Genomic DNA, 14,663 nt, shown 5'->3' on the forward strand with positions numbered 1-14,663 from the left:
GTGTGTAAATATTGAGATTTCAAGATGGGAGTGAAGATGGTAAAAGGATATTTTGGGTTCAGACCTTTTTATTCTTTACACCAGTCTAAGAACAATCTCCCCTGCCTTAGCCAGAATAGTGCTAACTATTGAAATTGCACCAAGGGCAAGTTAAAAATGCAAATCAAAACTTCTGAATCATAAGCCTTACAGTCCCACTGTTGCCTTTTTTCTAAACGGAAAATAGTCTGCAATATTACTTGACCATAACTGAACCTACTTTGTGAAGATAGGTCACGGAAATATTTGCAACTTCAGAATTATGAATTTAAAACAAAAACTTTCATGGTGAGTACTCTACAGTTGTAGGTAGCCATGACTGCAATTTTGGGCTAAAACTGCCAAAACTTGTGCGATAAGTCCTCACTTATTCCTGAAAGCTTATACTATGTTTTTGACGAGTCAATTTTTCAACTGAAATTGGGAGCAGGGAAGGTCTTCAGTTATTCCAGGCAAGAGATATCCCCAAGAGTACCATACATGTTCAGTGTGAGCATTCCAAAATTAAGATCCGCTTGAGTCACGAAAAATGCCCTTTTTGATGGAGATAAGGAACCCTGGCTCTTCCTTTGGATTTACTGCAGGTCATCTTCAGGATGCTGGCTCCACGTTTAATAGGTTGAAATTGCCTCAAGTGCATTCTCTAATTGCTCTGGCACAAGATGACATCTGTCCCTGTGCTACCCTCTTCTAAGGACATGGACTGCCATTTGCTTAATGAGGTTGGCACTGAAGCACAATGCAGATGACTCAACGTTAAAACTACATTCAAGGAAGCAATGTAAAACGGGGAACTACTAGTTATTTAACAAATGACTTTTTAGATGCAGCTGGTATTTTTCCATAGGAATCCCTGTCAGAGAAAACAATGTAAATCAGCAAGAAGTTGGAATGAGAGTAAGTATGGCAAAAGAAAATTACAGTTGACATTTAAATGTTTTTTTAAAAAACACCTAATGTCCTTACCTAGTACTCAAAAATAATTACACATATCAGAAATATCTTAAAAGTGGTAGCAAATATTGGGAAATACAAAGTGCTGAGAGGCTTAAATAACATCTGGTAGCCAAAGCATTCTTCCTAAATTAAACTGTTCACTTCTGTTGTAAGTGATGGATCACAGCTGAAGTCAAACCAGCCAGGGCACATGTTCCAGGTAGCATTTAAATATGTTACTTCATCCTTTGCATTTTGACTAATAATAACTGTTTCATCCAATTATAGCAGCATAACATTGGGCTGTTCCTTTACCACTTGTATGCCTTTCCCTTAAACATATCTTTGCTTCGGCAGCAAGTTCCACATTCTCACTGATTACTTGAAAGAAGAAACGCCTTCATTGTTTTAAGTGTTTATAACAAAGTTCTCCTGCAGTCTTCTGTTGGAGCGAAGTCCCAAACTTTAGTCATTTGATATAGAGGAGCCTCTTTAGAATCATTCTTTATCCAGAGAGTGCAATACTGTATAACTCTGGTCATTGAGTTCCATTCCTGGAGAAATGGTCTGAGTGCTTTGCTTTTACGGCTTTATTAAACTGGTATCAAATCTGCATGCTATGCTCTGATTTCAAAGGATTAAACAAGGGAAACTAAAGTAAAATAAATGAACTTCCAAATCCGTCAGTTTGTAGAGATGGCAATTTTTTCATCAAAAGCTGGGTCTCTTATGGCGCAGATGACAAATTATGATTTTGCTGCTTTCTTCAATTGACTCTGAAATCAAAAGGAGAGGAAAGTTAACTAGAGCTTTATAATAAAAAAAATACTGCAAATGACTGGTCATTGATCCAAAACATCGACTGCACAGATGCTGCTTGACCAACTGTGTCTGGCACTTCACAGATCAGAGTTGAGACTCATTTGCAGCTGCCTCTTTGCTAGCTTTGAGTAGCCAACTTTGTACCTGTTGATAACACCAAACTTTTCTCCACAGGACATATCAGTAGATAACCTCTAGATTCAATAATACTTGCAGCAGTAGATGCCTTTTCCATGCTTTACCCAAGCTTCAATCTATTCTCAAGGAACTATCATACTCAAAACTGCTTTTCTTGAGAAGTAGGCACCTACCAATTTCCATCGTATCAATTTGATCCATTCATCAGCTTCAACTCCTGTCTTTGTACACATATAATACGTTCTTTCAGGGAATACCAAACTGCAAAGGAAAGAGAGGTTTAGCAACACACATTTGATAAAACTTAAGCAAAAGATTAATAGTTTGTGTAGTGCATTAGGGTAAAGATACAATATTATTGTTCCAAATGCACAATATTCAAGTCAGCAAAGTAGAAGAAACTGGATAAAATTACTGCGGATGCTGGAATCCTAAACCAAAAGAGAAAATGCTGGAAAATCTCAGCAGGTCTGGCAGCATCTGTAAGGAAAGAAAAGAGCTGACGTTTGTAGTCTAATTGACCCTTTGTCAAAGCTACATGATTGTAGGGTGGAAGTAGAAGAAACTGGTTTGCTTTAAACTGATTTTTGACTGTGAAGGGGTTTTGCAAGAGCAGAAGGTGTTGATAAGTCTCATTTCTCATCATCAATAGACTTCCACAACTTTAATGAGGGTCCAGTTACAATGCGTTTCCTCGCTGTTTATGGAAGAGACCCACTTCATTTCAGGTCAATAGACAGAGAGAATAATTGATGTTCTTTACCAGAAACAATTGATCCTTTCTTGAGAGTAGTCAAATTGAACCCCAGTACATTCTGTTAGATCCAGAGTCTTAATTGGTTCTGTCGACTGCAGAGTAAATGAAACAAATATATTTTATAAAGCTAAGATTTCATAAATTAGTAGATATTGCATCCCTAATTTTGGTTTTACATCTCTGTGGTTTAGAGCATCTCTCCCAAATCTGTGCCTTCAGGTTGTAATGTTGCAATGTCTTAGAACAGCAATATTCTAAAGTGAAATACAAGATCATAAAACACTTTCTCATTGAACAATTATGTAACCTAGCCCTGACAACAAAAACAAAAGTGGATTTAAAAAGGAAAATAATTCAACAATCCACGAGGTCCAGCAAACAGCAATATGATATATCTTTCACTTGTCATATAATCTGATTCTATTAGTTATGTCAGTTAAGGGAAAGTAGTTGACCAAGGCTTAAAAGGAATTATACCCTCCGCTCTTCAAAATAGTGTCCTGGGATATTTTATCATTAGTTAAGGGGACACAGTGTCTTGCTTTAACGCAGTCAGAAAGGCAGCACCTCTAGCAATGTGGTACTCCCCAAGTACATAACATACATAGAATTATATAGAGTACACAACACACAGACAGGTGCATGGCCCAACAATTCCAAATCAATGTTTATGCCTCACTCAAATGTCCTCCGTCATCTAATCTGAAAATGCTAGCTGTCGCTAAATTGGTGTCAGATGGTTCCAGGTTCAAGTATCACTCCAGCACTCAAGTAGAAATGTCAACGCCTTCACACTATTTGCAAAACTGAGGGAGTACTGCTGTGTTGGAGGTGCTGTCTTCCAGGTGAGACATAAAAATCAAGGGCAGTTTCGGTGGATGCAAAAGACCCCACAGCACCATTTTGAGAAACAGCAGGGGAATTATCGATCAAAAAAAACTGATTGTTATTCATGTTGTCAGAGTTAGCTGAGCACAAATTGGGTGCTGTTTCCCACGTTACCTGCCTACACAACACTGCCCACACAAAAAGTACCTCAAAGAACAGCTCTGATGGTTGTCAAAAGCACTATACAAAATGTAATCAGAAGTCACAACAGGTTTATCTAAAATCACAAGCTTTTGGACTGCTGTTTCTTCATCACCTGCGCTCTGAAAGCTTGTGATTTCAAATGAACCTTCTGGACTACAACCTGGTATTGTGTGACTTCTGATTTTATTCACTCTGGTCCAACACCAGCACCTCCACATTGTATATAAAATGCAAGCTTTTTTTCTCTTATCAGTTTACTCTTCCTTGGTCATGAGCTTAAACTTAACATTTTTATTTTTAAAAAAGTTAATAAGATGCAATTTCTTTCAATACTTAACCATTTTATCTTTGAAGTATTTCAATTCATTTCTATGTAGAATAAACCACCTTGTTTTCCAGCTCTGAGGAAAAGCAGAAAAGAGGAAAAATAAAGCATTAAAAGTATAACATTGTTCAACCATCTAGCTAGTAAATTCAGTCACAGGAAACGAGCAGACCTGCTGTCTATGACTCTGGGTGACTGGCTTACCTACCATGCTTGAAGCTGGAGGCCCTGTCCCATCTGTAATCTGTAATCCCTTGGAGAACCTCACCAGCCAGTCTCTGAGAGATTGGGTCACGCCCGTGAAAAGTATTGTTTTCTTCTGCCTTATTAGCACTCCCACACATAATGTGAGGACAGCCAGGCAAGGTCAGTGTCATAGTGGATTTGAAACATTCACTCTGTTTATCCCTCTGCAGATGCTGCCCTGACCTGCTGAGTTTCTGTAGCACTTTCTGTTTTGATGCTGGTCTTTATTGCTTCCCTGTAATCGCCCTTGAGAAGCTGGAGGAGGACTGCCTTCTTAAAGCACTGCAGTCCATGTGTTGACAGTTGCTTAATAGGCATTTCAGAGGGCAGTTAAGAGTCAGCCACATTGATGACAATATTGTAGGTTAGGGGACACATATAGACCAGATCAAGTAAAGATAACAAGTTTCCTTTCCCAAAGGATATCAATGAACCAGTTACATTTTACATGAAGGGCTTTTGCCTGAATCGTCGATTTTCCTGCTCCTCGGATGCTGTGCTGTGCTTTTCCAGTACCACTCTATACTTTTGCCTACGTTTTACAACAACCCACCCGTTTCATTAGTCACTTTTACTGATACCAGCTCTTTATTCCATTCTTTTCCATTAATTGAACTCCAATTCACAAAATCTTTTGGTGGGATTTTAATTCACACCTTCATAATATTAGTATTAATCCTTTGGATTACTACTCCAGTATGAGCAGGTTGGATGGGGCTAAATCGTCAATTCCTGTTCTTAGGCTTAGAACAGAAGCTTAACATTACAATTGCCCTGTGTTGTATTTGCATTAACATTTGGCTGGGATTGGAGGGTAAAGAGTCTCTAGCCCTCAATTTAAATAAATAGCAAGACCATATGGATGAGGACTGGGCACTCTATCAAACAGTCCTTTAGAGCACGCTGCTGGCTCTATAGTTGTGACAGAGGAATCCAGAGAATCCTGACACTGTTGAAACAGGTCAGTTGGCCCAGCAACCAAGTCTCTGAAGAGTATCGCACCCAGAAGCTGACTTGAAAAAATGTAATTATTTTTGCATTATTAAACCAGGCTTCTGGTTTGCAATATTTGGCACAATCAACCTGCCCCATTCACCTGTCCTGCTTTCTTCAGCCTTTCCCACATTATTTCTAACATCAGGTCTCCAGCCAAAGCTCTGACCAATGGGATTGTAGAATGGTGCAGCCCCACCTATGGCCATTCAGCCTGTCAACTCTCTGCTGACTCGTTCAAAGACTGATCCAGTTTCATCCCAATCCTCCACTTGATCCTACAGTCCCTGTACTCAATGTTCCCTCTAAGCTGTGTGGTTGCTGTGAGGCTCTGCACACACCAACTGGCAGGCTACCACCACACTCTGCATTGGAATCACTCTCATGCATGGACCTTGGTGGTCTGTGTAGGAAAAGTAAAAAAAAAGAGGGATTGTAGTCCACATTCCTTTTTCCTTGAGATAGTTAACCAGTTCCCTATTGAAATCACCTATTGAGGCTACATTGATCACTGAGTACAATCCAAAAATCCAGGCCTGGGGAATAGGAGTTCAAATCCCAGACTGGCAGCTGGTGGAACTTACATTCGATTTATCCCATCTAGAATTGAAAACTAGACTCAGTAATAGTGACCATGAAACTATCATCAATTGTTGGAAAAATCCATCTGGTTCTTTAATGCCCTTTAGGGCAGGAAATCAGTATTGCTTACCTGGTCTGGCCTCCATGTGACTCCAGACCCAAAGCAATATGGTTAACTCTGAAGTCGCAAAGCCAACCCACTTAGTTCAAGAGCTACAAAATCCCATCTGCAAAGCATCACAAAAATGTGAACTAATTCTGTCAGGAATTTGAACCCAATCTTTCCAATTCCTGACCAGTCATTGTACAAATTTGGGGCCCCTGTGGTTATCTCTGCCTTCTCAGTATAGATAATTGTCCACCTCCCTTTGATCATCACCCTTCCCAAGTATGGAATACTACCATTGACTCGTTCTGTTACAGTCTTGCTGGCACTCTCAAAGTTCAATGACTTAACCTTTTAAGAATGTGGGAACAACTAACTCCAGTGGAATGAATAAACTTTGTCAGAATGCTGTTTTTGATCAAAAGGTCTGTGTTCATTGTCAATGCCACTGCTAAGTGACACAGCAATGACTCACACATACCAATGTGGTGCAGCTGAATGGAACAGCTGCTGCCTGGCACAAAGATGGCACTGCCCATATAATCACACCATAGGGCAGAGTCAAACTGCTGAGCATTTAATTTCTCCACATCCCCAGCCTCATTCCCTGTATTTTCCTGGTACATGCCCCCAGCCCCTTCTCCAAAGCTTAACAATTGTCTTGAGAATGTGCAGGTACGCATAAAGTTACATCATCCTGGAGTGTACTTTTAGAATGTGCAGAATGCAAAATGTTACCTTTACTCTGCCTCCTTGCTTAATAAGGTACCCTTCCTTGGTGCCCAGCTGAAAGATGAAGAGAATTATTTATTGGGGAGTCCAGTTAGTGTTTCGAAGCCAAATGCTGGAGAGAGGCTGAAATAGCAACTTACTGAAGGTGCTTCAGAAACGAGATCACTTTCTGTCCGGCCGGTCTGCATGGCTGTGTGGACCCGCACAGACTCGTATATGGAAGGCTCTTCTACCTTTCGAGGATATGGTTTCTTAAGTATAAGAAGGGTCCCTTTGTTGAACATGGAAAAAGAAAGTTCAACATTCAAACTACATTCAAGCTACATTCAAACTGCAAATGCTTCTCGGTACCTCTCTCTAAGCGGACTCTTTCTAAAGAAAGAAAGCCTTGTATTTACACAACTTTCTTCACGGATTAGCATAGATTTCAAAGCACTTTACAGCCAGCATAGTATTTTTGATGTGTAATCATAGTTTTACTGCAGGAAATGCAGTGGCCAATTTTGCACAAAGCAAGATCCCACATTCAGCAACAATGACCACACAACCTGTGTTAGTGATGTTCATTGGCGGATAAACTGAGATTGTTCCACAGGGTCTTCAACACATACCCAATGCAGTTAGCTGTGACCTGAGTTCAAGATCATTGAGGTAGGTTAGCTCAGTTGGCTGGATGGCTGGTTTGTGAAGGACACCAACAGTGTGTGTTCAATTCCTACACCAGTTGAGGTTACTGCAAAGACTCTCCATGTCACCTCCTTTTGCCAGAGGATGTGTGAGCCTTTCTCTTGTATGAGAGAGCAGCCCTATGGGCAAGTATGTCATCTTGGAGACTTCACTTTTCCATCCAAATGGTGAAGACAGTGCAGCACATCCTCAGTACTGCACTACAGTGTAAGCCTTGAATTGCTTTTGTGCTTAGGTTTGTGTGTGTGGGATTTGAACCCAGAAACTTGAATAGACATGAGTGCTCCCTTCTGAGCCACAGGCCACACAGACTCTGAAGATTTTCCCTAATTAACTTAGGAGAATTTACTTAATTAATAGAGTTATAGGGCATGGAAACAGACCCTTCACTCCAATCCGTCCATGCCTACCAGATATACTAAATTAATCTAGTCCCATTTGCCAGCACTTGGCCCATATCCTTCCTATTCATATACACATCCAAGTGCCTTTTAAATGTTGTAATTGTACCAGCCTCCACCACTTCATCTGGCAGCTCATTCCATACACGTACCACTCTCTGCTGACCCCTTAGGTCCTTTTTAAATCTTTCTCCTCTCACCTTAAACCTATGCCCTCTAGTTCTGAACTCCCCCACCCCAGGAAAAATACTTTGTCTATTCACCCTATTCATGCCCCTCTTGATTTTATAAACCTCGAGAAGGTCACCCCTCAACCTCCGAAGCTCCAGGGAAAACAGCCCCAGCCTATTCAGCCTCTCCCTTCCAACCTTCCAACTCTGGCAAAACATCCTTGTAAATCTTTTCTGAACCCTTTCAAGTTTCACAACATCCTTCCTATAGCAGGGAGACCAGAATTGAATGCAGTATTCCAAAAGCGGCCCAACAAATGTCCTATACAGCTGCAACATGACCTCCCAACTCCTGTACTCAATGCATTGACCAATAAAGGCAAGCATACCAAACGCCTTCTTCACTATCCTATCTACCTGCAATTCCACTTTCAGGAATCTACGCACATCATCAGGAATCTTTCAATCAACAGAAAATTACAACAGGAACACATATTGGGTTAAGTTTGAATAAGATTTTCAGCTATTGTTAAAATGATGCTGTGAACTATATTAAAATATAATGGGTTTAAAAGCAGTCACTGAATTTGCATTGAGCCATTGCTGTGGTAATGCTATAAAATGTCTCAGGTTTAACTGAATGGGATACAATTGATAGCATAAAATGCAAATTAGAAATAGCATTGATGAGTTGAAAGCCTTTATTGAATTACTTCTCATTCTTCAGTTTACTACAGAGGGGAGTGAAGTTGCAAATGCTTCACTTGAATTTAATGAGCTCTGTGCAGGGGATAAGTGTTCCTGTAAACTGACTCTTTCTTTAGATTGATTTTAATTGCTCCACCATTAGGTAACAATTATTCGAAAGGCTGGAATGGAAGGAGTGCTGGGACCTTGGGAGTCACCGGTCATTTCTTTTTTGGAATTCACACACACACTGGGAGTTTAATGTTCACAGCTCTTGTGGGGACTTTGAGGCTGTAGAGTTTTATTAAAATTCATTCATTGGATGTGGGGCTGGGTCAGCATTTACTATCTATCCCTAACCACCCTGGAGATCTGGAGGATATTGCAGAGCGAAAAGCTTGGTGGGGGAGTAATGTCATAATGACACGGGCATGGAAAAATAAATCTCTTCCCCCTGAATTAAATGAAGGCCCACAAAACATAACTGAAACATTGACAAAAACTGTGAAACTACAACATACATAACAGCAATGAATAAAAGCCAAGTCACATTACAGCAGCGTAGAGATTTTTGAACCAACAAGTTATGCAACATGGCTGAGGTAAGTTAGACCTAAACCCAGGCTTCCTGGTTCAGCGGTAGGGACACTACCACTGTGGCACAAGGCACCTGTATTATTACAGTGTACAGTAGATAGTTTGTAGGCAAAAGTGAGGACTGCAGATGCTGGAGATCAGAGTCTAGATTAGAGTGCTGCTGGAAAACCACAGCAGGTCAGGCAGCATCCGAGGAACAGGAAAATCGACATTTCGGTCAAAAGCCCTTCATCAGGAATGATGATCTCCAGTAGATAGTTTGGAGCCAACCTGTTCAGGGATCTTACAAAATTCCTCTGAGGCAGGTGGGAAATGTACCTGTGGAGACAGTGAGGACTGCAGATGCTGGAGATCAGAGTTGAGAATGTGGTACTGGAAAAACACAGCAGGTCAGGCAGCATCCAAGGAGCAGGAAAACCTTTACCTACTGGCTCCGTAACACAGGAGCTCTAAAAGTACAAAACTAGACATTTTCTAACCTACCTGCTCAGGGATATTATAACTTATTACATCTGGAGCAGAATCTGTGCCTCCTGACTCAGAGGTATGGACACTGCCATTATGCTACAAAAGCCCTTATTACAACAGTGTAATATAAAAATTTGTTTTTGATTTTTTAACCTATTTTTCTCATTAATCTGTTCAGAGATGTTATTACACACCTCTAGAGCAGTGGGAACTTAAACCTGGGTCTCTCGGTCCGGGGTAGGGACACTACCATTCTGCCACAAGAACGTTATTACAGCAGTGTGATGTTCCTTGTTCCCCTACAAGCCACACTTCATCCAGATTTGGGAATATAATCGCTGTTCCTTCAGTGGCACTGAGTCAATCTCCTGGAACTCCCTCCCTAGAGTACATGGACTATAGCAATTCAATGCAAACACTCACCGTCACTTTCTCTCCCTTTGGATTTAACCTATTTTTCTAATTAACCTGTTCAGAGATGTTATCACACACCTCTGAAACAGGTGGGAACCTGTATCCAGGTCTCTCGGTTCAGAGGTAGGGACATTGCCACTGTGCTACAAGAGCCCTTTTACATCAGTGTATTGGATTAAATTTCAGTCTGATTACCTGTCTCACTTCCGATCAGTGGCTGATTAGCAAAATGGTTGACGAAATCCGACAATGAATGAAACTCATTAAACCCGAATTTAATTGAACCTTCGGTCCATTCAATCTGGAAGTGTTTGACTGAGTCTTTGCCTCTGCAATGGGAAGATTTTCATTGTTAATTATCTATAATGATTATTACAGTGTGATAACTTTATAACATGGTTACCAGCTTTTCAACTTCTCGGCCACTAGAAACAATCATAGAATCCCTAGAAGGTGGGAACAGGCCATTTAGCCCATCAAATCCACACCGACCCTCCAAAGAGCATCCCGCTACCCTCTGTTATCTCTGTAACCCTGCATTTCCCATGGCGAACTCACCTAGCCAGCACATCCCTGGAGACTATGGGCAATCCACCCTAACCTGCACATCTTGGATTATGGGAGGAAACTTGAGCATCCGGAGAAAACCCACACAGACATGGGGAGAATGTGCAAACTCCACATAGACAATTGCCCAAGGCTGGAATTGAACACAGGACTCTAAGCACTCTGAGACAGCAGTGCTAGATAGGATAGTGAAGAAGGCGTTTAGTACGCTTCCCTTTATTGGTCAGAGTATTCAGTACAGGAGTTGGGAGGTCATGTTGTGGCTGTACAGGACATTGGTTAGGCCACTGTTGGAATATTGCATGCCATTCTGGTCTCCTTCCTATCAGAAAGATGTTGTGAAACTTGAAAGGGTTCAGAAAAGATTTACAAAGATGTTGCCAGGGTTGGAGGATTTGAGCTTAGGGGGGAGGTTAAATTGGCTAGGGCTGTTTTCCCTGGAGTGTCGGAGGCTGAGGGGTGATCTTATAGAGGTTTGTAAAATCATGAGGGGCATGGATAGGGTAAATAGACAAGGTCTTTTCCCTGGAGTGGGGGAATACAGAACTAGAGGACATAGGTTTAGGGTGAGAGGGGAAAAATATAAAAGGAACCTAAGGGGCACCTTTTTCACACAGAGGGTAGTACGTGTATGGAATGAGCTACCAGAGGAAGTGGTGGAGGCCGGTACAATTAGAACATTTAAAAGGCATCTGGATGAGTGTATGAACAGGAAGGGTTTAGAGGGATATGGGCCAAGTACTGGCAAAGGGACTAGATTAATGTAGGATATCTGGTCAGCATGGACGGGTTGGACCGAATGGTCTGTTTCCGTGCTGTACATCTCTAGGACTCTATGACTCTAACTGCACACCCACGGCAGATACACTTACCTCACTGACAATGCATAGAACATTGGACCATCATGACTCTTTCTCAGAAGGTAACTCCCATCCTTCCCATTAGAAAGGAGAATGGCCTCAGCAGCGTGACGAGAGAGATCGTAGTGGTACCAACTGGTCAAAGAGAGTGACAGAACATTACAGATCAGACAAGTTGGGAACATCAAGTGCACATTTCCCTCATAATCATCAATAAACTAAGTGAACCTCTCCAAAATCCTGGACAGAGTGAACTCACTAACAGAAGATTAATAGGGACATCACTCATATTTTGCTGTGCAAAGCTTCGACCAACTACATGATGGTCACAGACAAAGTTGGCAGTTCAGTTTACAGCTCCAGAATTTTAGGAAGGTTGTTTTTATTAGGAATGTGAGATTTCCTGGCAAGTCCCAGTGTATATTACCCATCCTTCCTTGGGAAGGTGGTCGCAAGATGTCTTCTTGAATGGCTCCATTCCAAGTCTTTATGATGCGAGTACCCACAGTGTAGATGAGGGTAATGCAGGATTTTCACTCAGTGGCAGTGATGGAGCAATGACAATGTTTCTTATCAGCAAAGCCTATATACCAGGGAACGAAAAGAAGAAACATATTTTTTGTCCCCCTTACACACAGCTGATCAAGTGAAAATGTTTCCACAACCAGTTTTATTTACTGCTTAAAAATTTGCTTTAACTTTATCACACTCTTAATATAGGAAAGTGTCCCAAAACTTGCTTTATGGAAAGATCATCAGACAAAGAATTAGATCACGTCAAAGAGTAATGTCAGGGAGGGTGGAGGTCAGTGTGGGAAGGGGTAAAAAAGAAAATTCAAGCATCATAGCTATTGCTTTTCCAAATTCCATTAGAGGCCATTATTGGAATAACTTTCCTTTCCACATCGCTGACAATTAATATATTCTTAAAATTCAATGCATTTGTCAATAGATTGTGTTTATTACCTTGTGGTTAGGGTTTACTTTGTGGTTTTAAAGATACTTACCCTCTCAATGCTGCCTACCTCACCCTCAAAGCTTTGCCAGCAATCACCAAAAATCATGCGGTTGCTGAGTTCTGGTCTGAGGATCTATTTGGCTATTTTATCATTCACCATCTGGCCAGTTCTGAACTGAGTATAACCTGAGAGTTGGCCATTACAGCAGTCTAAAGTCAACTCATTCATTCCCATCCATTTAACCAATAATCAGCCCAACTTACTGCAGTCAAGCAAAACAAAATTTGTACAGCACCTTTAACAATAGCAAAGCACGAGGATGGTGGTGGATACACAGAGTCAAACCGAAATACATTTGGAAGGCTGGGTTGGAGGGGAGAATGAGGAGAAATACTTATGAATCACTCATTATATTATCTATTGATCATGTATTGAGAGGCTTTCAGTCGAATTGGTCAGTTACACTTGTACTTTTTTTTGTTATTTTTCCTTTTTAATCAAAACAAAAACAAAGTTCTTCTACTATTATCTGTAAATGCTGGCTGCTTCACTTTCAGCTCCGATGGATTATTTCCACAATTCCACTTCTCACCAACTTGTGTTAATAAAACAGCTCATGGCACTTTACTGGAGCAACACATGAACAAAACCTGGTGCCATGATGCATGGGCGATATTCACTTGGTCCACTTAAAACAAGATTCTAAAGTGGGCGGGGGGGGGGGGCGGGCGAGGGGGGAGTGGAGACGTTTCAAAATTGGAGTCACCGGATTCGGATAGGGCCAAAGGTGGAGCAGCGGAGTTCAGGGACACACAGGTCTTGGAGAGCTGTGGGGGTGGAGGGAGGAGGGGTTTGCAAACAAGGGTAAGAATGTTAAACATGAAGCATTGCAGAAGCCAGCATAGTTCAGAGAGCACTAAGGGGTGATGGTTGAAGGGCACTTGATGCTGCTGGATTCCGAACAGCAACAACATTCCAATAATTCAGTCGATACACATGGATCAAACTTTCATTTTGTTCCTTGCAGCACCATTAATAGTCTCTAAAGGAGTCTTAGAACATAGAACATAGAACACTACAGCGCAGAACAGGCCCTTCGGCCCTCAATGTTGCGCTGACCTGTGAACTATTCTCAGCTCGTGCCCCACACTATCCCATCATTATCCATGAGCTTATCTAAGGATTGTTTAAATCTCCCTCATGTGGCTGAGTTGACTACATTGGCAGGTAGGGCATTCCACACCCTTACCACTCTCTGCGTAAAGAACCTGCCTCTGACATCTGTCTTAAATCTATCACCCCTCAATTTGTAGTTATGCCCCCTCGTACACGCTGACATCATCCTAGGAAAAAGACTTTCACTGTCTACCCTATGAAATCCTCTGATCATCTTGTATGTATCTCTCACCCTTCCTGTTCCCACGCCATCTTCCTCTGTGTTCAAATTGTTAAATTGCTCCTCAGTTTAATGAGGCTCCCCGTGTGATAGACAGTCACAGATTATTAAACATGACAGTAGCTGTTACTGAAAGGAATTAAACACACAACTAACAAATGCCCTGATAGAATATTTCAAAGTGGTCTCAATGGTCAGATGTCCCCACTTGCTTTGCTTCTGTCAGAGTGTTAATGCAAAGAAAAGGGAAGTTGATTCTAGTTTGAGCAAAAAGACATTTCGGAAATGGAAAGACAAAGATTACTGAAGTTTCAGGATGATGTCAAACAGTTTAGAGCAAGAGAAAGTTTAGATCAAGACCAGTGATAGTGTCAGAAGGCTCCTCAGTAACTGAAAGTGTTGAGAATCAGTTGCCTCTCAGGATCTCCCTTAACTCCTCCATCGTGGCTAAATTCTTAGATTGTGAATCTGACAGACTGTACTGCATTTCTCCAACTAAATAACGAGACAGCTCAAGCTCCTTGTTCTGACCCTGCACTCAGACTCCATTCAGTAGGTACTGATTCCTTTCTCCTCCTGGACACAGTCTGACTTTAAACCTGTATATTCACTGTTTTTTGTCATATGTAACCCCAGGATGAGGTCCAGATCACATATCCAGGTCAATGCTCAGATAAACATTTTCACTCTCCATTACATTGACCAATTTTATCCGTGTCTCAATTCATCCATTGCTGAAACTCTCATCG

At 41.3% G+C, this 14,663-nt stretch overlaps 1 protein-coding gene across 1 annotated transcript in view; it reads right to left on the bottom strand.

The window, feature by feature from the left end:
• Positions 1-50: 50 nt before the first annotated feature.
• The window catches only part of dapp1 (dual adaptor of phosphotyrosine and 3-phosphoinositides), a 64,313-nt gene continuing 49,700 nt past the window's right edge, over positions 51-14,663 (bottom strand). The window contains exons 2-9 of the mRNA XM_072583801.1: positions 11,572-11,694; positions 10,328-10,461; positions 6,849-6,979; positions 6,715-6,762; positions 4,063-4,125; positions 2,699-2,784; positions 2,109-2,196; positions 51-1,751 (exon numbers count right to left, since the gene is read on the bottom strand). Of these exons, the coding sequence (XP_072439902.1) occupies positions 1,722-1,751; positions 2,109-2,196; positions 2,699-2,784; positions 4,063-4,125; positions 6,715-6,762; positions 6,849-6,979; positions 10,328-10,461; positions 11,572-11,694 (703 nt within the window). The 3' untranslated portion in view covers positions 51-1,721. The remainder of the gene's footprint in view (positions 1,752-2,108; positions 2,197-2,698; positions 2,785-4,062; positions 4,126-6,714; positions 6,763-6,848; positions 6,980-10,327; positions 10,462-11,571; positions 11,695-14,663) is intronic.

This window comes from Chiloscyllium punctatum, chromosome 14 (genome assembly GCF_047496795.1).
Source record: "Chiloscyllium punctatum isolate Juve2018m chromosome 14, sChiPun1.3, whole genome shotgun sequence".
In the NCBI taxonomy this organism is placed as follows: Eukaryota; Metazoa; Chordata; class Chondrichthyes; order Orectolobiformes; family Hemiscylliidae; genus Chiloscyllium; species Chiloscyllium punctatum.